A 25,957-nucleotide genomic window follows, 5' to 3' on the forward strand; every position below is an offset into this window, starting at 1 on the left:
GGTTGTACTTGCATACACATTTATATGTGCTCTGAGCTATTCTACACTTTATTACATGAAGGAAAACGCAATGCTTTGTAAGATGATAATGATGATGATTGTAGAGTATGCAATAGTACTAATAGCGTGTACTGTAAGTACGTACGATTGAATCCTGTCGAAAGCTTGCACCTGTAAGACTCGTTGCGCACCCAACAGTCGCCATATTATATTTTACAGAATATTTATGTATACATACGCATATAAATATATAAATGTATATGTTATTCAGTTACGTTATAATTATTACGTCAATGTAGCGATAAACTGCAATTTTCGTTAATATACTGATAAAGTGATGATAAACGCGTGCACGCATGATCATTTGTCAGGCTTTTTACACGCAATGAGAATTAATAATCGAAATCACCGATGATATACTTATGCGTTGAATTTTTTTGCGCACATAACAAAGTCATCCAAACGAGATAGCGTTGATTTGCTCTGCCGTTATTTTGCCATGCCGCTGATTATGAGTTTTGTTCTGTTTGAGGTTTTCGGAATTAGTAAAATTCATAATTCACTTTTATAACTGCAGAGCGAAGCGACTCGTTGCTCAAGCAAGCAAACGTACATACATACAGTCATTCAACCTTCTGTTGATCTAGCATTCCAAGTAAAATGAAAGATAATTAAAAGATTGAAGAAAAAAACAAAAACAAAAAAAAAATAAAAAAATAAAAAGAAAAAAAAAATTTATAAAGAGTATGGATGGGTGTATAGGTGTGGGTGCGAGAAGAGTGAGCCGCCCGCGGGAATGCCATTGGAATGTTAACATTCTGACCTTGTAATCGTAAACGACGTGTTGGTCGTATCTTTTTGAGCTATACATTATATTATAATTACTCGATATTAGGATTAATTAATATATATATATACACACAATTATATATATATTAAAGAATAAGTGTTTATTCGCATTTTTAAAATAAGAAATTATCATAAAACTCGATAATAGTTGTTGGTGTAATATTATAAATAAATCTTTAATGATAACATATGGAGTTTTTTATTTCTGTGTATTTATTAAAAAAATTATACTATTTATAAATCATATCGAGGCTGCAAATTTTTTTTTTTGAAATAATTTGTCAATTCACAATTTCAATGAAAATTCTTATTAATGCATAAGATGCACTATTAAGTAATATATATATAATATTATACTTATTGACATAAAATTTTATATACATACATATATATCATTTATTAAGTTTATCAATAAAAGGTCAATAAATAAATTAAACTTTTGAAAATATCGAATCCAAGCAGTGTGTAAAATTAATTAGAACATTGATCGATAATGTAGCAATCATCGTTATAGTCGAGTTAGAACACTTACTTATCAACAGACGAATAGTCTTGTTTACCATCATTAGGTGTTATAAGCACGCCGTAGGTAAGAAAGTTACATCTATAAATAGTACGCTATAAAAAAACAACAAACACAACTGTCGGCATGTTTTAAAGTGCGGAGATTCGTGTAAACAGTAACAAATTTAAACTTTAGTGTTACAAATGAAAAGGCAGCAAAATTAGTTTTGAAAACGATTGACAAATTGACCGTTTATGTCAGGTAAGACCTTATCGAGCTATTATCATTCCCTAATAAATTTTTTCGAGGTTATAAACGATTCAAATTTTGAATGTTTCTTGAACTAGTTTTTGATAATGTATACTTGTTTGCATGTCATGTAATGATTTTTTATCAGTGCAGTAACCTTTAAAAAGTATGGATCTTCTCTAATTGCTTACAAATAACAAAGGACAAGTTATTTTTGCATACTCACTTGAATGGTTTGCAATAAAAGTGACTGATGAGATTTTGCATCTACTTGAAGTTTTTTGAATCTCATTTTCATTCTAAGCTTAGATTTCAATAGGTCATTTTTTACTTATTTATCTTGATTTGAAAGATTGCCAGAATATGACCGTAGAGAGTTCGCTACACTTTTCACTGCAGTTCTTTGCTCTTTTTCCAATCAATCCTTCAATCTAATTTTTTGTCAATTGTGTAAATGTACAATTTGGATGAAATAATCGCGATTACCCAGTGTATTATTTATTAAGATTCAGATGTATATTTTGAACTGTGTGACAATTCAAAAACTGTAAATACACACCAGTTGTCAAATGCATTTAAGATAATGTAAGATTCAGTACACATTATTGTGTATATTAATAGCTCCGACAAGTGAGCAACTGAAAATAGCATTGCTGTAACTTGTTTATTACATTAGTGGTAAGGAAATAATTGTTAAAAAAGTTCTAGCGACCTGATGTCATTACATCTGTCATATAAGCAGTATACCTCTGTCGTTAGCCAAACATTTCTGAACATAAAGAACAACTTTTGAGTGAAATGAATTACTTATTAAAAATATATTATACAGGATGACTAAAGTTTTCAGTAAATTACAGTAGTTGCTATACATATTCAGTGGTCATTCACAAAGAACTGATTTATTTAGACAAGCTATTTTCAGTGTAGTGGACATAAGTCAGGTAAATTAAAATAATGATAAGAAAACATTTAAAATTCAATTTTAATAATAATAATAACTATTATTTAAGCTTCTATTTACATTATTATGAACTGAATGCCTCAAATTTTAGAACCCCCACTAAAATCCTAAGTACCAGTATTTAGAGAGTTTACAAATATTTTTAAACTTGATGTAAAAAAATTTTTTTTTGCTATAACTAATAAATACTACTTTTTTTTTTGGTTATTATAAATACTTATTATCAATGCTTGATAATCGTAGTGAAACCTTAAAAAATAAAGTAATGCAATTGATACAATAAATACAATGACTTGAAAAGTTGCCAGACAAGGGATTTCTTACTCACAAAAAATTTTTCAATTTTTACGAGTTAACAATAAACAATAAGAGTGCAAGTGGCTCATGCTTACATGATATTTTGAACATTGAAACAATTTTTTACTGCTGCACATTATTTTTTCACTTTTTCTTTTAATTTAGTTTTTCCACTCATTTAACAATATAAATATAATAAGGTTGTTTCATCAGCCTTGCAACATGTTAATAATTTATTATGTTTCTTTGTTAAAAAAAAATAAATAAAAAAAACTTTGATGCACATTTTTTTATTCTATTTTTATTTTTTCAATCTTAGTTGTAATTTTACGCAGACAATACTGACAGTTTTATTACTTTTATCATTAGTTTTATTATTTTTCTGGACCTGTATACACTTGTTACTTTCCATTATGCGTATATATATATATATATATATTCCATGTATGATCATGAAATTCCTCATAGAATGAAATTATTAATAATCAATCACAATTTCATTCTTGATAAACTTTTTTGTGAATCACTTTAGTTGTTTAGTCAAATTTTTTAAAGTTTTCAGCAGAGTACTATTAAAGTCGTCAACAATGGATCAGAAGTTTCATCTCAAAGATAAAATGTTTACGAAGCGTTGCAAAGGTTTTTTTACCTGAAAAATTAAACAATACTGTTAATATCATTCTCGATTGCAATTTACTACTGTACCCGAAATACAGGAGCTCATCAAATTTAAAATTGAAAACTAATTTATTTAAATGATTATTGATTAACAAATATTAATGAAGCAACAGCTACTATTATAAATGTTAAACTTTCATAATTTGTGAAGTCTTCCATGGAAAATAAAAGCATTAGGTTAATATAGAATAAAAAATTTGTTTATCATCAAATTAAGTACAATAAAGTTTATCAGTTTCAGTTCGATACCGAAATTCCATTTTTTTCTTTTTTTTTCTCGATAAAAAATTATGAAAATAAAAATTGCAGGGTTTATTATCACCTTAAACCTAATACGATCAGATTTTTCAATACGATCAGATTGTTTTTTCAATAAAAAAATACGTCTTAATTTTAGGAATCACATATTTATACTTTCCATGAAATTCTTACACCGTATGTGAAAAAAGTTTAGTCAACCTTCAAAAACAAAAAATCAAATTCAATAACGGAAATACGACGAAAAAAGAATACTTTTAGTTATATTTAAGTTGAACCTTATTTTCTGGAATCTTTTGCTTCCCGATTTAAGTTAGAAGATGAATCTTGGATGGATGAATCCTTGGTTTATTTACAGTGCATGTTGATTTTGAAAAATGTAAGAGAAGTGCAATCAACATGTATAACGACCTCCTGAGTATATTACGTTTCTCTTTACGATGCAGACCTTTGTTGTCGCTTCCGGCCCATGTTGCAAATTTTGAAGTGACAAAGAGCCACAACTGAAAAAAAAAACATTCTTTAAAACCTTATTTCGGGCATATCAAAATGAGTAACGTAATAAATTTTATGGTTGTATTTAGTTCGCTCACTATAAGGGTGTTTTAAGTTCCAGGTATTTTTTTTCTTTTCTTTTTTTAATATTTCACAGTGAGTACAGAATCTATTAAAAAATGTAACTAAAGAATTGCACACTTTTAATATTTACTTTACTTATTATTTAGAAATATTTCGTGTATAAATCAACATTTAATACTTACAGTTGCGTTTTTCCGCTGGGGGTTCCTCATCGCGATAGACAACGGGCACTACTGGAGGTGTCTCAGGATCTTCTTCCGAAAACATTTGAGCTTGATCTTGTTTGTTTTTTAACTGTGCGTTCACAAAAGAAGCAATTTCCTGCTCTTCACTCATTTTTCTTATTTCTTTGAAGATTCTTTCTTTTTTTCTTTCCATTGCCTCATATCTATCGACTGAATTCTGTTTGGACATAATATAAATTATCTTTAGTTATTTCACTACACTTGAACGTCAAGCCATACCCCCGCCAACGAAGAAATACTCATGTAAAATAGTTGGCATAGTTCGCACAGTAAACATCATTCATTATTGAAATACGCTCACCTTAATAGATCCATCGTATCCATTTTCACGATACATCATTCCTGAGGACATTGGTTGAGGAGCAGCGGCTGTCCTGCGATTGCTCAACATGCAGGCTACTGATAGAGCCAGGAAACACAAACTCCTTTTGGTTGCGCTAGCGTTTCTCATCATTACCCCGGAAATGAAATGCTCTGCAAAAAAAAAATTTTGAGCATTGTGTGACAGTTTTATCCATCGTTAATTTAATGATTCTAAAAGTGTATAAATGGTATTTTTCATTTGTGAAAAAGGACGCAGCATTAAATTTCAAACATACGTCAACTCAAAATATTACATAATATCATTCAGTTTCAATGTTTATCACAGAAATATTTTTTCCTACGCGTTATTATGTCATAGTGTAGTTATAATATCCAACGTGAAAAAAAACTGGTTATATAAACTAAACAACTAGTCATACAGTAACTAAAAAAAAACAACATAATATTAATGTACGCTGAAAGATTGTAACTAGATGTTCTAAACAAAATAAATTTTTTTCTGTCATCCCTTATTCATGATAAAAAGAAAAGTGAGAATCCTATATTAGCCTCAATCGCACTTCATTTATTTTAAATGCTTTTGTCGATATCGTTTCTTTTACAAAATTTTTTTTTTCCAGATGTATGAAAAAACATTTATTACTTTACGCGAGATTTTTTCACTCGCACTTTTTGCACCAAATGTTGCGCACTAAAACATAAATTATTCGCTTGAACTTGAACGATTAAATGTTTAATCTAAATTTTAAGTACCGTAGCAGTGGGAGGGTCTTTTCTTTTACTCTGATTAATTTACGTGATTGCTCGAGCTCGCCCAATTTCATCAGATTTATATTTCTTGCGACATAAAGTTTTACTTTATCAATTTTCAAACAAGATTATAAAATATAAAATATAGTATTAATAAAAAAAAAAGTTATAAAATGGTTTATGAATAAACAAAAAATTTCTAACATTCGATTAATTGTAAGACGATCTAATAATGTTCATGTATTGTATTAAACGATTTTCGCATCTGAAACTGATATGTTTACAATTTTTTGAGAAAAAAATGTTAACTATTATAATTTGGTTTTACGAGCACTGGATTGTCTCGATCTACAGAAAGAGTTTTTTAAACATTTAACGTTAATGTAATACATAGCACCACTAAATACGGTATAACATTAAAACACCATCATGGAAGAAATCGTTACGTAACGGGAAACTAAAGACATTATTGTTGTGGGCGCGAAAGGTTCTAGATACTGTACGTCACATTATCACATTTACTTCACACTTTCACAATTTTTCGTCTGATATGTTTCCGTCATTTTATCACACTAACTACATCAACATATGTTTCTTCCCTCCCGCGGTCGGTTCTGGAATTTGTTTTTAGCGGAATGCCGAACGCCCGACGAATGAGCGGCGGTGGCTGATAGCCTGTCTATTATAGCCCACTTCCACCACCTTCGAGCTACACTGATACCTTCCTGCCACCTGTGGAATCGTGGAATAAGGGTGAAATCCCACTCACGCTCTGGTACAGGGCGCCTTCTCACTCCTCGCTGGCAGTTCTAGCACTTCCCCCTCTTTCTCGTCCTCCCAACCTTTACATTGATTCTAGTCATAATATTTGTTGCTTTGTCAAAATTTTTACTATTGCCTATTTTGCCTTCTACAATTACTCTTTTTCTGCAATATTTGCCAAATGTAATTTATGATTGCGTTATTAAGAATAATTAAAATAAATTCCTCCTTATTTCTTCTTGCCCACGGGTCTGAGTCGTAATCAGTAGTTATGGTCAAGATACGGGCAGACAACAGCATCTCAAGATCTTTCCGTTTCTAAATGTCCTATTTTATTTTTTTATTTTTCTAAACATCAAAACGTATACGTAGTAAAGTATTTCCAAATATTTCCGCATATTTTACATGAAAGTGGATTATGAAATTTTATGGAATCGCACAATCGTTATTTACGTGAACCATAAAAGTCTTCACTCATTTTTTCATCAATACTTATTTATTTGATGTTTTTTTACGAGGAATCATAGTTGTGCATAAATTGAAGAGAAATAAAGGATGGTTGAAAAATTGCACGTATGAAAAAAAAAGTAGAGATGCATACCGAGAATCCCGGTGGTGATGAATTTTCATAAATCGAGCCTCAGGCGCACTTCCAGCGAATCAGCGACGAGCGTATCTTTCTACGTCTCAATCATCTCAGCGATTACCACACTCCTTTGACGAGATTAGCATTGAAATTAGCAATGAAAATATGGTTGCTGTTTTTTTTTTTTTTTTTTTTTTTTTATTCATCGTCACTTTTTTGCCCGACGAATGCGCCAATCGAATCGAAGCGGAGGTCGGCTCGCGCGATCCGCAGCTCGGCCCATCGGAACGTTCTCAAGCTGGTGGTGATAAGCCGATCTGCAACTTCTTATCGACCGCAAGAGCCGCGTGTGTGTGTGTGCCACCACTTTAATCTGCCCACTCATGTACGTAGCCAAGTTGTCGTAATAAATGTTCATTCTTACCGAATAACCGATTTTTCCTGCTTTTGCCGCTTGCGACAAAATGGCCGACTGCTACCACCAGCTGCTCGTTTTTGTTGTTTATGCTCTTTATTACTCGTAGCCCATCCAACCAAATGTTTCTCGTAAAAATCGAATGACTTCCTAAAATATTATACCTTTATTGGCGTATCTCTGCTTTTTAAGGGCAGTGACTCTATCGCTTTCGAAAAATTCAAAGAAATCATTTAAGAAAATCAATCCACATTGGCACGTTTATGACGTACGTCTGAAAGTCGATCGATCCAGCGCACTCGAACTTGCGATTGTTGAAATTGCTCTCGTAACGCAGGTAGCGTTCAAAATACGAATGAGAAATGATTAGTAAGTACACGGGGTCGACGCTATTCATGCTCTCGCTTTTGCGTTCGCGGGCTCATTTCGTACCGAACCATTATTACATTAGTGAAAATTTGTAAAATTGCACCGCGTGTCTTGACATGTGACGAATGACATCATTTGTTTAAAAATTATTCACGTCTCCTTTTTTTATTTTTGGCTTCTGAATCATAACATTATTGTTTTCCAAATTTTTTCGTTTTTATTTACTTTTGGTGAAAATATTTACGTGGCGATTAATTTTTTTTTCAATTCGCAGAAAATGTCGGACGAAGAGGTGGCGGAGGAGAAACCTTTCGAGGTCGAGCGCGCCAAATCGGGCAGAGCAAAGTGTAAGAAATGCAAGTGCCCGATCGACAAAGATCAGGTGCGAATTGCCAAATTAATGGCCAATCCCTTCGGTGAGGGCAAGATGAAAGCCTGGCACCACGTGTCTTGTGTATTCGAGGTATTCACGAAGCAGCGCGCGACCACAAAGAGAATCGAGAATCCCCAGGAGGATATAGGTGGCTGGGACGCCCTGTGCGACGCAGATAAAAATCTCATACTGGAAAAGCTTGCAGATTTCGAAAATGCTGGTAATATGTTTTTTTTTTTTTTTTTTCTTTTTCGTTCTTTAAATCGGAATCAATTGAAATTATGTCACTGATTAATTCCCTATTTATTGTGGATCTCGTACGTTCTAACAATCGAAAACTCTTATTTTAAATGAAAATTGTTAATAAGTTATGGGCTGGTCAGTAAACAATATTCAAGACTAATCAGCGATAAATTGATGATTAATGTATTAAGTTCTTTTGGTTCAGATTTAGAGAGTATACTAGTATTTTTTATTTTACGTGTAATCAACTTTTTTGAATAATTTCCACAATTTACAGAACCATTTAAGGCGGCCAAAGCGAAAGCTAAAGCAAAATCTCCGAAAACTAATCAAAGCAACAAAACATCAAAAAATGACTCAAGTGTAAAGGCGACGACAAGTACTGACGAACAAAAGCAGTCCGCCAATGTTGACACCACTAAAAAGACAAAATTTACAAGAGATAACACGTTTTTGGAGTTCCAATCGATTTGTGACCAAGTCTCCAGCTGCAGCGCATACTTGGAAAAAACTGCGATCGTTAAGAAAATGTTTACCAAAGGATCCAGTGGAGGTAAGTGCGTTTATCATATTTTTCTGTTTTGTTAATCGTGACACTGTGGGAAAAAACCGAGTATAATCATTAAAATACAATAACTCGACGATTTATAAATTTTTGTTGTCCAATTTGTGTAGGTGTAGGTCAAAGCGATGGTTCCTAAACAGAAGTAAAAATTGATCGGTGATTTGAATCTTCTAATTTTATTTAGCAACATTTTATTGATAACAATTTTCAATAATGTTCAAAAGTTTTTTGAAATCATTATTTTAGAAATGTTATCAAAAATTAAAACTGGATAATTATAATATTAATTTTAATAATCAAGTTAAAAGTATCGTATTTTTTTTTTTTTTTTTCAATATAAAAATCGGAGTTCTAGTAAAAATTTGTTAATATACGCATGGTTGGTTGAAAAGCTGCTAACTAGATTCATTTGAAAAACTTAATCGATGTGATGGCATAGTACACAAAGTAATATAATTTCGCTGCACGAAAATTTGATCTTAAGATTTTAAGATACAGAGAGAAACAGAGAAATCGCCGCAATTATTATTAAAAAAACTGAGCACTACATGAACTATCTATAATTGTTCCTGGGACTGTCTTTATCGATAAATTATAAAAGTATCTTCAATTAAAGTGAGCAAACTTGCATCTAAAAAAATGTTAGGACCAGCCGAAGTTGCTTGATCCTCGAGCTATACTTCATTTGTCGGTGCATACACGAGCTGCCGATCGCAGTAATCTCACGATATCCAATTGGCTGAATAGATCGCCTATCGCGTTTGGCTCTCGGAGTATAGGCCATGAAGAGCGATCACTAATGCCCCAATGGTTGGGAGAAAGAAAACCGACCGGCAGCTAAGCGCGTGCCTGGGGGCGACCGAGAAAAAGGACCGCCTCCGCGGCTACCGAGCGTCGAGCTTTTATCAATGCGACCTCGTTCCCGTGTGAATTTTCAGAGTCCCTGAAACCTCCCTCTCTTTCAGTACTGCGTTGCAATTGTACGTACGAAGAATGTCCAACTTTTCCACGCTCTCCGCGACGCGAAATCTCAATGCGCGAATGGAAAGATTTACACGCGGAGCCGATCGTGTGCGCTCGCACACACGCGTGCACTGTTTTGATTTCTGTCTTTTTTTTTTTTTTTTTTTTTTTTTCTTTGGCGTGTAATTGTTTCAGCCGAGCAGTCGATGAATTGACGAGCCGAGAGAAAAAACAAAGTGATAGAGAGAAAACGATATTTTTATCACCATTGTCTGCTGCTCCGCGTGCTCCCAACTTCTCTCCACGGTCCACAGTGTTTTTTTTTTTTTTTTTCATACCACAGAACCCTCCTTTTTTTCTCTGATCCAACGATCGATGCCGCTTGCCGCCACCCAAGATTTACCGGTTTCCAGCTAACATAACATTTATTATACCTACTGAATAGTCTGCCTGTGGTCCATAAAATATCGGCGAGATACGACAAACACTCTGCAGTTTGAAATAGCGTCCCCTGCATGGGAACAACTCAATGGGGGAGGGGGGATGAATTGCCGATAAGCATGCTGTTTTTGTAATAAAACGACGGTGGTGAAAATTATATCAACGGTTTTAGTTTACCTTTTAGTCAGCGACTTATTGTGATATCTTATGTAATATCTTTATCGTCTATGATGAATTTTTTCGGTACAGTATATTATTCTTTTAATGGGGGGAGAGTAATTTTTTCCATGAGAAATATACACGTATTCTGCGATACTAGGTACTATTGGTGCCGATTTTTTGTTCCATGCAGATGGCGCTGTTTCGGATGAGCTACCCTTCGCAAAAGATAGTCGATGAGCTAGTGAATTTTTCATTTGTTCTTAAAACCCAAACTTTTTGTCTTCACTTTCTGTGCACACATTCATACATTCCACGGTATGCGCTATCGCTCGCGTCGATGCCTGTGTATTTACATCTTGGGAGCGCGCGTGCTCGCAGATAAACCGACACAAGTGCCGATACAATTAAAATTCGACCGATTAACAAGCCTGCGTGCATCGTTTCGTATCGCCTCCCCTCGCCCTTTATATAAATCTCCGTTGAATAACTTGGCGAATAATCGAAATTTTTATGACTTTTTTTTTTTTTCTCAAATTTGTCTTTTCAAGGTTTTTTTTGCTTACACCAATCGTTGCTACGTTTGTTTGTACACAAAGCTGCAGTTAATCAAAAAAACGTGCCCCAAGATCAATGTCCCTTTTCACGACGAGACAGCTCCTATGTACAATCCCCCAAATTCACAGAAAATATTAAGTATTAAAATTGATATCCGAATTTTGACTTGACGTTTAGAAAAAAAAATATATCATTTGGCGTTTGATTCATAATGTACAGCAATAGGAGAAATGAAAAAAAAAAATGCATCCTTACCTGTATTTCAAACGGCGTGAAAGGTCCTTTATCCTGACGATGTAAAAGAACTTGGGATCGATTCACTTTGGTATCGTCTCTATTGCGATTGTACAACAAATTCAGAGTGTACGGTAGAGTTTGTATAATTGTAATCACACGTTTTTTCACCTCCTCCAAAAACAACAAAAACTTGCTATTCTACGGCCCTCCCAAGTTATTTATTTATTTATGTATGTATTATTATCTCAAAATCCAAAGATTTCGAAGCCCCTAAGTCATTGTGCTTTGATTTTCAAACGGCGCCTTGACTTGAGAAAAGGCATTGGTCGGCCTCGCGACGGAGACAAAGAAAATCGAAAACCAAACTGTTCGGCTTGTAAAATAAGTATCCGCAAGTAAACAAGCGGGAAAGTCCAAATACAAGTAACAACAATAACAACCGTGGATTCACTGTTTGTCGACTATTGGTCCAAGAAGAAGACCGCCGTGACTTATAAGCTCTTTGCCCCCACCGAGCAGCTCCCAATCATAGATGCCGATGACGAGCCCCTTCTCGCAGCCTGCTTGGCACCAGAGATCGCCGTCTTCCTCTCCTCTCCAGTTCCCTCCTTCCTCCTCTAATTATCTTTTTCTCTCGTACGCTCTCTTCCCTCCCCGCGTCCCTCGTCGTCGTCACCCACCAGCCATCGCTTACTTATATTATTTATCCTACAACACATGCGCTGTTTTTCATTTTTTTTTTTTTTTTTTTTTTTTCGCATCGGAGACGCGAGGTAAGTAGGTCCGTGCCCGAGTACCCGCTTTTCTCTCCTCTCGGTAATGCGTTTACATCCATCAACTCCCGAATCGTTTCTCCCTCTGCAGGTGATGAACGCCCCATCCTGCGTGCCGTAACAGCCCTTTTCTTCCCAACCTCCCACGTACGGCTGTGTTGACCCATACGCACGGATACACGCTCACCGAGACTATACCCGCGGATTGCAATTTCTTGGCCCACCCTCTGCGTACACGCTTATACACGTGCTCCGGCTATCATGTTTTTTCCTCTCGCGTTCGCGCCACCCGAGAATCCAGTCGCGAAGGATTTGCTTCGAAAATCTGTCTCTGATGCTCACATGGTGGTATACCTTTTACCCCATGCAACGGAGTGCCTTTGGTCCCACAACATTCTCGTGCGTCACTTACTCCGGAATCCAATTATTTAGCTGAATGATGAATGGTCTTTTCTAGCTTCACGCGCCTCAGCTGTCGTCGGGTTGTCCATCGGTTGCTCCGTATGCACAATAAGAAGGCGTACATCTAGCTGATTTAGTCTCTTTTCTTTTTTTTTTTTTTTATTACCAGCTGCAAATGACACAAAAGCAGAGGCTTTTCTCGGTTTCGAGTGATGATGTCACGGCTGTGCACCCCCTCCGCTTGCTCGGTAATTGTAATCGGGGAGGGGGGGGTGCGCGCTGGTTGCGGCAGTGATGTCGATCGCGAAACATCAAGTTACAAGCCGTTCCCGCTCGATGCGGTGATCCCCGACGCGTGTACATGTATATTGATACGCAGAGGAGAGAAAGCGTGCCGCGATCTAGTTCCGAGCGCTGATTTATGGCGTGATCTCGAGAGGTCGCGATTAGGCGCGCGACTCTTCGGTGGAGCAGAGGCTTCCGAAAGCTTAAAATATAGTTACGACTCGCTGATTAGAGCAGCCAAGTTTTTTTTTTTTCTTTTTTTTTTTTCCTTCCAAAATACATCCTCGGTTTCTAATGATTAGTTCAAGTATTTGTGGATGGGTACTTGACCTGCCGATTCTCGGTACGTTCACCCATTTCTATTATTGCAGGGCTGTTGTCTCTTATCGCGATAATGGCCAAAGTACCTATTACAATCTTAATTGTTACGGACACTTCAATTAGCTACCCATTGTATTTTGCATGTTCCATATTATTAGTGTAAGCCGATTACTCAAATAACGACCCACGGCTGTGAACTCGATTTAGACGATGTATATAACACGCTTTTGCTATAATCTTTCTACTAGTTTTAGCAGACCTACAGCGTTACTCATTTGTATTACCTGTGGAGTACATATATATGGATACTCTATAATTACAAGATACAAAATAAGCATTAGTTAACATAAATATATGTACTAGAATAGTACATAGTAAATATTCCTAAAATGATTCAATAGTGATTCTGAATCATTTGAATCACGTGGATAGCCCCTTTGGGAAAAAAATATTAAATCTTATTTCAATAGATTATTTATTTGAAAGTGTTTTAGCAACCTTTTTTTTTTTTTATTTATAAAAATTTTATTTCAGCGTATACATGTTATCATCAATGAATTTGATATACGAAACGAAAGTAAACAAATTTTGGTTGAAATTTTTTCATCAAAATTGACAGTTCAAAAGTTAAATACATGGAATTACAAGCGCTGCTGATGGAGTATAAAAAATCTATCAATGTCTTTTATTTCAATTGGTGACATTCTGGATGTACACTCGCACGGGGTCATTATGTACATACGTTTTGCTCGTCCGACGGAATTCCTCTTTATTGAAACGTCACGCGTAGCATAAGATCGACCGGTATGTATACGAAAAGTTACATCATACCGGAACTCACATGCAAAGAACCGGGGAATAAACTCACGCTCGCGTCCTATCGAGTTTTATAATTAACCCTGTTACTACTACGAGAGATAAGTATTACGAGAGTGCCAGCTGAGCGTAAAGGGACGAGCTTGTGGTGGATCTACGTGGCATGGAGCCAAGCTGAACAAGATTAAAGTCCTAAAATAAAAATCATATCTGGATCGGTGCACGGATTTTTTCGTCACTCAGTAAACATACACACGGAGCCTGGCGTATGTTTACAAAATATAAATTTACGCAACTAATTTGCGATATCGCGTTACGAAAACCATTGACAAATTTCTAAGTGTACGAGAAGAGCGTGTACAATTTTACGTCAGATGCACATTGAAATCAAAGCACGAGATAAAACGAGATGATAATAATTTATATCTCACCTTGCGTAACGAGTGTCCGCTCTTAAATCATCCGATGGCGATGTTCGACTCCTGATGGCTTCCATTCCGCGCTTGCCCAAAACCATCCGTATCGCCCGTCGTTTGTTTGGGCTTATTTTTTCTTCAACTAATCAAAACAAAGCACGCCTGCCCACTTACCGCCGAAGTAACCAAAAGTCTTACGATGGACTCGGGCATCAATGGAACACACGCATGCACCTCTTGCATCATTGCTGCGAGAAAAAATTAACTTATCTTTTGTTACAATGTAATATTAGTACACGACATTTTTTATCAATCGATCGCGGATAAGAATTATCATTCCAAGGTTTAGCCTGTGTCAAAGAGGTTTCGATCGATGCACTAGATGATTCAATACCTATTTGGGTCTATTTGGGAATTCCGATTGGCTCTTTTAGGAGGGGAAGTCGAAAAATATTTGTACATCGATAACGTTGATTTGCAACAAGCATTCAAGGACAACGTCAACTCAAGTGCCTTACTCTAAGTGTGCTGCAGATAGTCGGGCACCTCCCCTATAGTGAAACAATAATATAATTATAATAGTAGCTTCCTATGAAATGGCACGGTTAGGCTAGCTAAACTTTACAAAACAGGTGACAAACATCAAGAGCCCACAATCTGCACCCCACAACGTTTGACAGCTATCGTCTTACAATTTCCAGCACAGCTGAAATTCTCTACAAAATACACCTTGTTTTTCAGTATTTTTTTTTTCGCCAAAACTATCGTATCCTATATACCCACAAAAAAGTTTAAAATTTAATCAAACCCTATATGCTACTATGGGGATGTAATATGACAATTAAAAGGCATACTTGAAACAACATGTACTAAATAGTTAGTATGAGTGTATTGAAGCGCGTCACGCCAAAAAAAAAGGCAAAACGAGTCGAGTTATCGTGAAAACTGGTAAAAAGTACTTGCAGAAGAAAACAGAGCTCTCAAGAGGTGGAGGAAATAATTGCCCCTAGTGTATATTCACCCAACTCTATTAGACATCGGCCCAACAAAAAAAAGTGAAATGCAGCTCGGTGTTATACTAAGTAGATGCACGTGGAAATAGTATGGAGCTGCAAAGAGAGAAAAAAAATTTGCAATGTTGCTGCAACGACGAGAAAGTGCTTACATTGTTGTTTGATTTTGATGCCGCGCAGTCTGCGCCGTTATCGCGCCACAGATTGCATTAATTGCCGCTTTACTACTCATGCACAGCTACAAGGCACGAGATGACGAATGGCGGAAAAGAGAGTGGACGCCTTACATGATTTGCGGAGAAAAAACAAGTGCGCTCATCCGCAGTGGCCCAACTCCGTTATTTACAATGAGCAACTTCTCTTTCTTCCTCTTATCGCTATCGCCGAGTCATTGACGTACAGCTGCGAGAAAAAGAGTTTTCGTATATTGAAAACTCGATGGTTATTCATACCTCGATCGCGGATGTATGCGAAGCGTGAAAAAAAAAAAAAAAAAAAAAAAAGTTCTTCGGTCTTTAACACGGCTCCGAGAATAAAGTGTTTCAGGTGAATTTCCAAGCCTTGTTTTTACATAATAACGTTTTATTATCCTTCACGCCGGCCTCGGCCTCAGCTAGCGCCAACATAATAAAATCTATGCCATTGCACTGTGAATTTCCATCTAGTTCTAAATGCGTCACACGCACACTGCACTGTGTACTCTTGTATAATTTTTCATTCGGACGATTTGTGTAACTCCGATCTGTAAGATCTGCTAGGGTTCCGCGATCGAAACTATTGACTTCATGAATCAAATAGTAAAGTATACCGAAAAAGATGAAAAATCGTGTTTTAAACGCATTATTAAAATGCTTGGTAGCACTGATCTTTATCTGGGTGGATCGATTTTTTTTTTTCAAGGCAATCGATCGGATGAACTATCGGTTCAAGCGAAGAGACGCAACCGTGTGTGCATCATTTTTACGAACCAACTGTCGATTGTATGTGACCTTCTAATTTTTTTTTTTAGTAAGGCACAATACTTGGGACCAAAAAATCGTTTGTTGAAATCTACTTACTCTGTCTTGGGTAGCGCACGCGAGTTACAAGTTATTGATGAATAAACGTGTTTTCTCAAAACACCGATAAACCGCGCGATAATCCGAATCGTAGGTATTAGCCGATCGGATACTGCAAACTATTTCCGATATTCCATGCGCAAGAAGAAGAAGAAGCTGTTTTCTCGTTTCCCCGAACGCGAAAACATGAGAAGGATGACTCACTTCCGAATAGTAAACGTTTTTTGATTTCTCGTTTCTAGAATCTCCAAAGGGAAAAAAATGTCGTACGTAATAGTGCGTCGTACGTTTGATCGTCAGAATGTATGTCATCGTTTGTGTACACGATCGAGTTGCTTGCAGATTTTTCCTCGTTCGGAAAACGAAAATCAGCTGCTGACCCGCGAGCACGCAATCACTTGTTTCATTACGTGGCGTGCGGCATAAGTATACTATTTCCGAGAAGGTAATCGGTGGCTGTGGGACTTGAAAGTTGCAAAGTCGGCGAAAGCAAGCGTGTCTCATTTTTCTTATCTTTTTAGCGTCTAAAAGTATAACCTTGGCGTTCACGCACATGCATGTTTGCTAACGTAAACATGAAAAAAATTCTCTACTTTTCAAAGCCATTGGCAACTTTTGATCGTCAGGTTGTTTTTGGTTCAATCACGATTTCACGCTGTCTCGCGCATATTTTATGCATCATCGTTTCCTTTTGTAACTATAATAGCACGCGCTCGTGTCGGTGTATCTCTCACCGATGGTTTCCGTGTCGTAGTGCGGTTGCATACGCTCTTTTTTCACAACACCAAGTTCATTTTTTACCGATCGCTTGTCGCGCATACGAATTCCTTATTACGAGGGGAGAGTTGTTTTTTTTTTTTTTTTTTTTTTTTTCAATAGTAATTACCATATATCAAGTAACATTTGTCTCTTAATAGACATATTATTCCGGAGTTGTTTTTTTTTTCTTCTTGTTTCAATGGGCTTGCACCGGACTCTGGTGATTCTGGAATTTTCCATTCAGAGAAAAAGAGTACGACAAATCTCTTGTGTTGATTTTTTTTATGATTTTTACTGCGAGCCAATTCCCACCTTGGTTGTTACTGATTTTGCGTGGAAAAGTACGCGCGAGACGTAAACACTGACATCCCAAGGTATTATAGCTGCAATCACTTGTTGATTTGAAAATATACATCCGCACCGAATGACATGGTGGAAGGAGTAGGTGATGCAGTAAATTTTCATCAATACAATTACGTATCGCAGTCCTCCTTTTTAAGGCTAAAATTTATGTGATTGAAAAATGTATAAGATGTAAAAAGCGATTGAACTACAAACCCACAAAATGCTTATCGATTGAAATTTTATGTGTATACTTCTCTCATAGAATTCTTTATGTTACACAATTTGAATTACTTAGTTTAGCCTTTAAAAATTTTAATTTCTAAAAAAGTTTGATCATATACTTACTATAAGTTCTATGTACATATGGTTATACAAAGACTTTCGACACGTATACGTGCAGTGATCATTTTTAAGTACATTAATAAAAAAAATTTGTTATTACTAGTGTATACACGAGCATATATATATGCCATCGCGAAGATATTTAAAATGAATGTCCAAACGACTCTAGTTCCTGTAAAGATTCCCATGCAGACAACCACAACAATCTGAAGAGCACACCATAAAATATATAACAGGGAAGTTGCTTGTGCGCCTTTTAGAATAATTGTATTGAGATGCTTTATCATTAATTATTGTTTATTTGCAAAAGCATAACGTATGTTCTTAAAATAAGGTACCGAAAAAGTTGGTGGGAGAATAATATACTCACATAAACTCATGAAAAAAAAAAAAAAAAAAAAATGCAAGCGACAGTTTAGAAAAAGAAAATGTCTAGTTTCAAGGCACACTTTACAAAATTCTTTGTCCCGCAAATAAAAGCGAAGCTGCAAACTTGTTATTCAATTTCTGTCTTTCATAATGAATTTTTTCGCATATTCACTATCGCACTATAGAGTGTTGCAAAGCGTTGCTCTCGCCAAGCTATATATACTTAGTAAAGAGTCAGCAAAAGCATATTATACGACGCGTCGTGGGCGAAGCGTCGCGCGTATTGTATAAATGTACGACAATGTAAATGTGTATAGCCAAAGATTTGAAAGCGAGCGAGTGCACGAAACATGCATGTGCGGAGCAAACGAGACAACGAAGACGCCGGCGGCCGAGAGTCTAGCAAGACTCGGGCAATAGCGTTGACCCTTCCGCGAAGAAGCCGCCGAGAGAGTGTCATCAGTTTCCGATATCGCTTTCCGTAATTTTCCGTCCGCGCTCATGGGCGACCTCTGCGACTCTCTCCCCCTATATCTTTCTCACTCGTCCTCCTCTCCATCCGCGATTCTTGTTCCACGGGACTTTTCGATGGTACTTATTTTATTTAATTACGAGCAGCGTTCATTCGCGCGTTGTTATCCGAAGTTGAGCTTCGACGGGGCGATTGCGTTGCTCAATTTCATTGAGAAATCTCGCGCCAGTGTTTTTTCGCTATGAATTTCAGCTCGTTATCGCGGTGCCGAATTGCGCATTTTTTTTTTCTTTTTTTTTCTTTTCGGCGCTTCTTTATCGAAAGCGAGCGCGACGGGACGTGTGTAAAATTTACATCACGCGTCGCAAAAAAGTCTCGCGATTCCCGAACACGGCGTTGTCTACGTGCCGATCAACCAACAGTTTTACGTTGGAGCGACAAATTGTTTTGCTCTAGAAGTACATGCAGCGATGATATCTCTCTTTTTTTTTTTTTTTTTTTTGTTTTTTGTTTTTTCAGCGACAAAGTAAGAAGCTTACGTACGTGAGCCTACTTAAAATTTATCTTATTATTGTGCAAGTGTCGCTATCGGCAATAACTCATGGCGAATTCCGTGATTCACGCACAAGTCGTTTCGGGGGTATGAAATTTATGCGCCTCGGTAAAGCTGATTTAAAAAATTGATATCAAGAGCAGTTTGGGGATTTTTCCAATAAAGTTTGACGCGAATTTTTAATATCCTAGGTGGCTTCGAGGGCGACCTGACACTGTGGTGTAGGCTCCTCTTGCCCGGCGCGGTCAAACGAATTTACAACCTACAGAGCAAAGCTTTGATAAAACTGTTCGGGCGGATACTACAGCAAGACGAGGACGCGATGCTGGAGGATCTGGAGCAGGGGGACGTAGCCATGACCATCAAAAGGTTTTTCGAGAGTAGCTCGGCTGTCGAACCCCGCGCGACGAGTGACCTCACCTTACAGGAGGTATACGAATCGTTTATTGGCCGATTTCAGTCCGAGACTGAGGGTTGCTTTTGTTTCGCAGGTTGACAAGTTTTTAGAAAAATTATCCACGCTGACCAAGGAAGACGAGCAAACCTACCACTTCAAGTCCATATTGAACAGGTAGAGTAGCTTGCTACGTTTGATTACCAAAACATGTATACGTATAGTCTTTCAATCGAAAAATAAATCATCGATACCATTGAGGAATGTTGAAACGTGACGTTGCAGGTGTACAGCCGATGACCTGAAAATGATCATTCGCTTGATAAAGCACGACTTGAGGATCAACGCCGGGCCGAAGCACATGTAAGCAAAGCCATTCAAATCGTAGTCTACGAAAAGACTGAGACCAGTGTTTTTTTTTTTTTTTTTTTTTTTCTCGTTTTCAGTCTGGGTGCCGTCCACGACGACGCCTACGCGGCGTTTCAGGCGTCGAGGGATCTCCCCGGCATCGTGCATCGTTTCCGGGGAGTTTCCTCCTCGTCGCCTTCGGCGTGCGGACCGGCAAAATTGCCGAAAATCGGCAAAGCCGCGACTCTGGCGCTGATGACCCCGGTCCTACCGATGCTCGTAAGTCTTGTTTTTTTTTTTTTTTTATTAAACCTCGTTACCGAAATTATCTAATCTCCTTTGGCAAGTTGCAATGCGCCGGGCGGCACTTTTCCTGCTTCGTCCCGCCATGAGACGCTTTTTAATAATAAATAACCTCTAGCGAATCGGACAAACACATCTTTTTTGTATTCTCCTCGAAGATTATCGATGCACGTGTCGAATTTATTTTATTTTTTTGTTTTTTCATTTTTCAGGCCGAGCCTTGCAAGTCCGTCGAGATGGCAATGCAGAAATGTCCAAATGGCATGCTGTCCGAAGTCAAGTACGACGGCGAGCGGGTGCAGGTCCACAAAAGGGGCAGCAGTTTCCTCTACTTCAGCCGCTCGCTGAAACCAGTTTTATCTCACAAAGTAAGTGACGGCTTGTGAAATTTTTATGCTGTTGCGACATCGAAAAATTCAGGAGAGTTAGCTCTTGTAGTTGGCAATCTGACACGCGCAGGAATTTTATATAATACGAGAACGTAGGCAATCACTGGCAGTTTGTACGAGCTGTGTATGCTAAAAAGGGAATTTTCGCTCAAGTAGATTTTCCAGTGGTACGGAGAAACGCGTTCAGCCCTAATACGATTAAAGGCGCTTGAGTTTATTTTTGGAAAATCAAGGGAATCCCGGGAAAATCAAGCGAGCGCCAACGTTATGTTGTTGATTGATGAGCTAATTGATGCTCTCTAAATGGCATCCATTACTTTACTTTTTCTTTTTTTCTATTCCATTGTGTTCTTTCTCTCGTCGAGTGTCTTTGTCCTGTCTCCCGTGAATAAATGTGCGCGTCGCGTCGGTGCAAAAAAGAGAAAAAAAAAAAAAAAATGAAACGAATGTATCGTAGTATATCACAATGAAAAAAAAAATGCCATAATCGACAATATTACATAGCGGTTGGGTAATACAAAATTTCGCGGCAGAATCAATGAATTGCTCGTTGTTTGGCCTCATCCGAACTATTTCTACTTTGTACTGGATCTCATCGAGTTGCTCAATTGTGTGGAGCATATAACAAAAAATCATTGTCAGTTACGGCTTTGATGATCAAGTTCATGATCACAATGCTTTTATTTTTTCAAATGGTTGAGTTTTATGGACCCTTGAATCATAAATTTTAGGTGAACTTTTTAAAAGAGTACATACCAAAAGCCTTCCCACACGGCGATGATCTAATACTCGATTCGGAAATTCTCATGGTAGATGCGCGAGACGGCAAACCTCTTCCTTTCGGATCACTGGGTGTTCACAAGGTATTGTTCCGTCAATGTAATTTTGGATAATTGCTTTTATTAATGGTAAATTAACGTTTTTCAGCGGAGCGAGTTTAAGGATGCAAATGTGTGTCTCTTTGTTTTTGACATTATCTACTACAATGGAGAATCACTGTTGAATCGGTAAATATACGTAATTTGTCTCACTGCATTTCGTGTGACTATTTTTTCCATACCAAACGCTTAAAATGTCATGAAATTACCTTAGAACAATGAAAGAAAGAAGAAAACTGTTGGAGCAAAAAATGACGCCCATAGAAAACAGAATAATGCTGTCGGAAACTCAGGAAATCAAGGTACGTGCTTGTAATGATAATAACAATAAACTTAATCTAATGCTAAAAATAATTATGACTACGTTTTCAGGATTCACGAAAACTGACGGAAATGATAGCCAAAGTGTTCAAACTTCGCTTGGAGGGCCTGGTGTTGAAGGACGTTGACGTAAGTTTTGATTTTAGTTTCGTTTTTTCAATAGCATTGATTTTCACCAACATTTGAAATTTCCATTTAACTGACAGAGCAAGTACGAGCCGGGGAAAAGGCACTGGTTGAAGGTAAAGAAGGATTATTTGTTTCAAGGGAACATGGCCGATAGCGCAGATCTCGTAGTGCTCGGCGCTTGGTACGGCACCGGGAAAAAAGGTATCCCTCGCAATTTGTATTATTTAAAATTTCAACCCTACTCATAAACCATCCGAATACCTGTTTTTGTTTAATTAATTCCTCAGGTGGCATCATGTCGGTATTTTTGATGGGTTGCCATGATCCTGATCAAGATGTTTGGCTGACAGTTACAAAGGTATGACACGTGGATCTTAAAATAACGTAAAATAAAGCTTCAGCTCCAAGATACGTATTTCTGTTTAGGTGCACGGAGGTCACGACGACGCAACACTTGCCGAACTTCAAACTACCCTGGACATGGTGAAAATAGGAAAAGATCCGAATCTGTTGCCCAAATGGCTGAAAGCGAATAAAGCTATGGTACCCGATTTCGTGGCAAAAGATCCCAAGGTAAGCTTTCGTGTCGCGTTTAAGCTCGACTATTGAATTCACGTAGTAGTACATGTGATGAGTGTATAAAAAAACAAAAATGCCGTAGAAACAACCGGTGTGGGAAATAACAGGAGCTGAATTCACGAACCAAGGCCAGCACACGGCCGACGGCATCAGCATACGCTTCCCACGCGTCACGCGCATACGTGATGACAAAGACTGGAAGACGGCCACTAACCTGCCAGAGCTTCGCACCCTCTTCAAAAACAGCGCAGATTCGGTGGATTACTCGCTCCTCCTTGGCACGCAAGCCGACACCGCTTCTGGTAAGCGTCCGTTGGACAGTGAAAACGAGTCCCCAAAGAGAAAATCACCGAAGAAACAAGGACGATCCGAGAATGGAGAAGCTTCGACGTCCAGAGCAGACTACTCGCGAGCCGCCACCACTTTCAGTAAGCGTCCGTTGAACAGCGACGATGAGTCCCCGAGGAAAAAGTCATCGGAGAAACGAAGACGGTTCGGAGATGAAGCTTCGACGTCCAAACCAGATTACTCGCTCCTCCTTGGCTTAAAAACTGACTCGGATTCCAGTAAGCGTCCGGTAAAAAATAACAGTAAGTCGAAACAAGGCTGGTCCAGAGCTGGAGAAGCCTCGACGTCCAGACGGGACACTCGGATGTCGGATGACGAAGGGTCTTGCAGCGGCTCCGATGTTAATTTCAGTGCGACAACTAGCAAAGATATCGAGTCAAAGACGAATGAGACCAAAAGGCTGTTTACCAAAAAATCACCAGTAAAATCATCCAGTAAGGTGATATCGGAGTATTTTAAACGATCCCCCGAGCACACAAACAAGGACGAGCTGGACGGAGCTGACGTGAACGACAGATCTGACGAGGAGGGCAAAGCAGAATTTTATTCCTTCATCGGCATGGATGTGAGTTTTTGCTTTCTTAATGCTATTTATACACTAATGTACAGCTGTGGTTCTAACAGCTAAGTTTGTTACTTACCGTAGTACATCGAGTACAGCGCGGCAGGTAGTCCCTTGAATTGGGTCGAAGGTAGAAAGCCACCGAAGCATCTGCCGAAAGAAGCAAAACCTATATCAGAGCGCGATGAAGATAAAATGGTACGTTGAATTTTACACATAATTTGCAATGTTGGTAGATGATGATCTAATATGCACTATCTTCACAGAGGTCGCGCTGTTTACTGTACAATACCCGTATTTATTTAGCTAATGACCTTGATCGAGAGAGAAGACAAGCTATTCAGCGAACTCTGAAGACGTATCCTTTGAATAATTTATTAAACCGTCTTGCTTGGCGTTTGCTCAGGTTTATACATTTATAATTTTCAGAAGGTAAGGTAAATATTAGGGTGTTATTTATTTTAGTAATTTATTAGTATTTTAAGAATCAATGGAAATCTTGTACGGATACTTAAATTTTATAACAATATTTATATTTGACAAAATTCGAACGTGCACTCTTCATTTGAGGCATCACATGTTACATTGTGTTGTAAATATCTTACTTTCCAACAGTATTTATAAATGTCAAAATAAAACTCTTTTTATTATTGCAAACAACACGCGAATATGTGTATTAGCCTTAGTAAAAATGTAAATAATTGATGGAACTGTTTATTTTCAAATTCGGTGGCCGAGAACCCTTTCCTCTAATTCTCCCACCTGCATTAGTCGTATTCGTCCGAAGGGGTAAAAAAAACAGGTACCAGAAATACAGCTGCACTTAACAGATTACAACTTTTACGGAAACGTACTGGTCCATAATTTATTTTAGGTTTCGCTCGGCTAAACTTTACTTTCGGCGTATGAGAAAAATAATTCAATTACGCGTGTTTACGGACACCCGTATTGAGTTTAATTGAATACTTGCAAACTCACACGGAAGTTCACCAAGTTCAGTGATCAAAATGTACAATTTGCATTTATATTTGTTTAACTTATAACAATAACTATTCAACGTAGTTCGGAGGTAAAACAAACGAAGGAAAGTTGATATTGCGGGCACCTCTTTGCGTAGATAAACGAAACTTCTTTTTCCTTAATTGAAACACACATAGACTCGGTGCAACGGTCCTTCCCGAGGTAGAACAATCTCGAGCGACATACGTAATTCACGGACGTTCTCAGGTCCCTTCCACGATTTTATCCGTAAGTTTTAGTGCTATTTTAATTTAGTATTCGTCAGGCTGATCTGCAACATTACAAAAAATTTTTAATAATTTTCGATTCTGGAGTTTTTTTTTTTTTTTTTTTTTTTTTTTGAGAAATTAAAATGTTGTGATTTGCTATTTTGTATTTATTCAGGAGCCCACGAATGTGCCAAAGTCAGCTAGACACGTGACAGAGTCCTGGATAGACGCTACAGCTGCTAAGAGTAAAATTGCAAACGCCGAGAATCACGCGGTTACTTTGTTCGGGGTTTATTGTTCCTGTCGGTGTCCACATATGGAGGATTAATTTGTGGACTTGTTGTTTTAGTGAACTCTAAGACCGTCATTCGATTAAAACTTTCGCTCAATAATCGTATCGAGAATATTGTAAGAAAAATCATGGATTCTTTATTTTTGTATCAATTGTACAATAAAACACGAAAATGAATAATTTTTTTGTAAAACTGTGTTCAAATTACCATTTGTTGTACGAATGAAAAATAAAAGTTATAATATATATGAATTAAAATCTTTATTTTGTTTTGTAAATCATGAACGCCTGGAAATGGTATTAAAAGTAAGGTCCTTTTGCAATATACGTCACGAGGAAGCATTGCAATGAGTATGAAAAATCCTGCCTTGCCTTAAAAATTATTACGTTTGAACGGAAAGGACAGAAAACTTGATTTAAAAAATGATAAAGGAGAAAATTTACTTGACAGTAACTAATAGACACGGCAGACGTCAGATTCCAATTTACGATTCAGTAAAGACTGATGGTGGGAGCATTTTTATACTCGTTTTAATATTTCTAAAATTAGAAAGATTCGTCCAACAAATAAATCTAAAAATCTAACGTAAAAATTGAGAACAGGTCAACCAACGTTTGCATTGTAAAGAAAAAAATACCCACCAAACCATTTTATTGGTCTTTCTTCTATATAGCGATCCTGATTCCTGAGAAATGTATTTTTCTAAAAACGTCGGATACTTTTGCCCGCTATTTGGCTAAGCTACACGTTGGATTTACTTCCCTTTGATTTTCCGATTTTTCCTTCTTCTCGGGACTCCTTCGAATAACTTCCATTTCATAACTTTTTTCCTTCGGTACTATTTGTTCGCTCACCTTAAATAAACTATACTGATATTCACAGTCGCGTACACTT

At 37.3% G+C, this 25,957-nt stretch overlaps 2 protein-coding genes across 4 annotated transcripts; one reads left to right on the top strand and one right to left on the bottom strand.

The window, feature by feature from the left end:
- Window positions 1-1,481: 1,481 nt before the first annotated feature.
- On the top strand, window positions 1,482-25,304 carry DNAlig3 (DNA ligase 3). The gene is made up of 20 exons (XM_089596394.1): window positions 1,482-1,615; window positions 8,102-8,420; window positions 8,721-8,996; window positions 19,482-19,720; window positions 19,782-19,861; window positions 19,970-20,047; window positions 20,131-20,311; window positions 20,548-20,703; window positions 21,456-21,587; window positions 21,652-21,731; window positions 21,817-21,904; window positions 21,975-22,052; window positions 22,130-22,253; window positions 22,340-22,410; window positions 22,479-22,625; window positions 22,714-23,544; window positions 23,626-23,739; window positions 23,808-23,899; window positions 24,699-24,789; window positions 24,946-25,304. Exons 2-20 carry the CDS (start codon window positions 8,105-8,107, stop codon window positions 25,096-25,098), a joined length of 3,327 nt encoding a protein of 1,108 aa, XP_089452520.1. The 5' UTR covers window positions 1,482-1,615; window positions 8,102-8,104; the 3' UTR covers window positions 25,099-25,304.
- Window positions 3,419-11,812, bottom strand: LOC106639832 (uncharacterized). 3 transcript variants are annotated; one of them, XR_016293333.1, is made up of 5 exons: window positions 11,385-11,812; window positions 4,923-5,095; window positions 4,559-4,778; window positions 4,076-4,300; window positions 3,419-3,510 (listed from the first exon to the last, which is right to left on the bottom strand). XR_016293333.1 is itself a non-coding variant. In XM_089596395.1 (4 exons), exons 2-4 carry the CDS (start codon window positions 5,073-5,075, stop codon window positions 4,233-4,235), a joined length of 441 nt encoding a protein of 146 aa, XP_089452521.1. In that variant the 5' UTR covers window positions 5,076-5,095; window positions 11,385-11,812; the 3' UTR covers window positions 4,074-4,232. The 3 variants fall into 3 exon arrangements, 1 of the variants encoding a protein (XP_089452521.1); XR_016293334.1 differs by lacking the exon at window positions 11,385-11,812 and having other exon boundaries at window positions 4,923-5,177; XM_089596395.1 differs by lacking the exon at window positions 3,419-3,510 and having other exon boundaries at window positions 4,074-4,300.
- Window positions 25,305-25,957: the final 653 nt, after the last annotated feature.

The sequence above is a fragment of the Copidosoma floridanum genome, unplaced genomic scaffold, assembly GCF_036245765.1.
Source record: "Copidosoma floridanum isolate Cflo_tuat_1 unplaced genomic scaffold, Cflo_Japanese_pri ptg000030l, whole genome shotgun sequence".
NCBI lineage: Eukaryota > Metazoa > Arthropoda > Insecta > Hymenoptera > Encyrtidae > Copidosoma > Copidosoma floridanum.

Excerpts from the sequence above, each read along its gene's own strand:
- LOC106639832 (XM_089596395.1), bottom strand. The coding sequence starts at position 5,075 with ATGATGAGAAACGCTAGCGCAACCAAAAGGAGTTTGTGTTTCCTGGCT. Across the intron at positions 4,779-4,922 it reads GATACGATGGATCTATTAAG|AATTCAGTCGATAGATATGA; the intron begins GTGAGCGTATTT and ends ATGTCCAAACAG. Across the intron at positions 4,301-4,558 it reads CCCAGCGGAAAAACGCAACT|TTGTGGCTCTTTGTCACTTC; the intron begins GTAAGTATTAAA and ends TTTTTTTTTCAG.
- DNAlig3 (XM_089596394.1), top strand. The coding sequence starts at position 8,105 with ATGTCGGACGAAGAGGTGGCGGAGGAGAAACCTTTCGAGGTCGAGCGC. Across the intron at positions 8,421-8,720 it reads TGCAGATTTCGAAAATGCTG|AACCATTTAAGGCGGCCAAA; the intron begins GTAATATGTTTT and ends CACAATTTACAG. Across the intron at positions 22,053-22,129 it reads TGGTGTTGAAGGACGTTGAC|AGCAAGTACGAGCCGGGGAA; the intron begins GTAAGTTTTGAT and ends TTTAACTGACAG.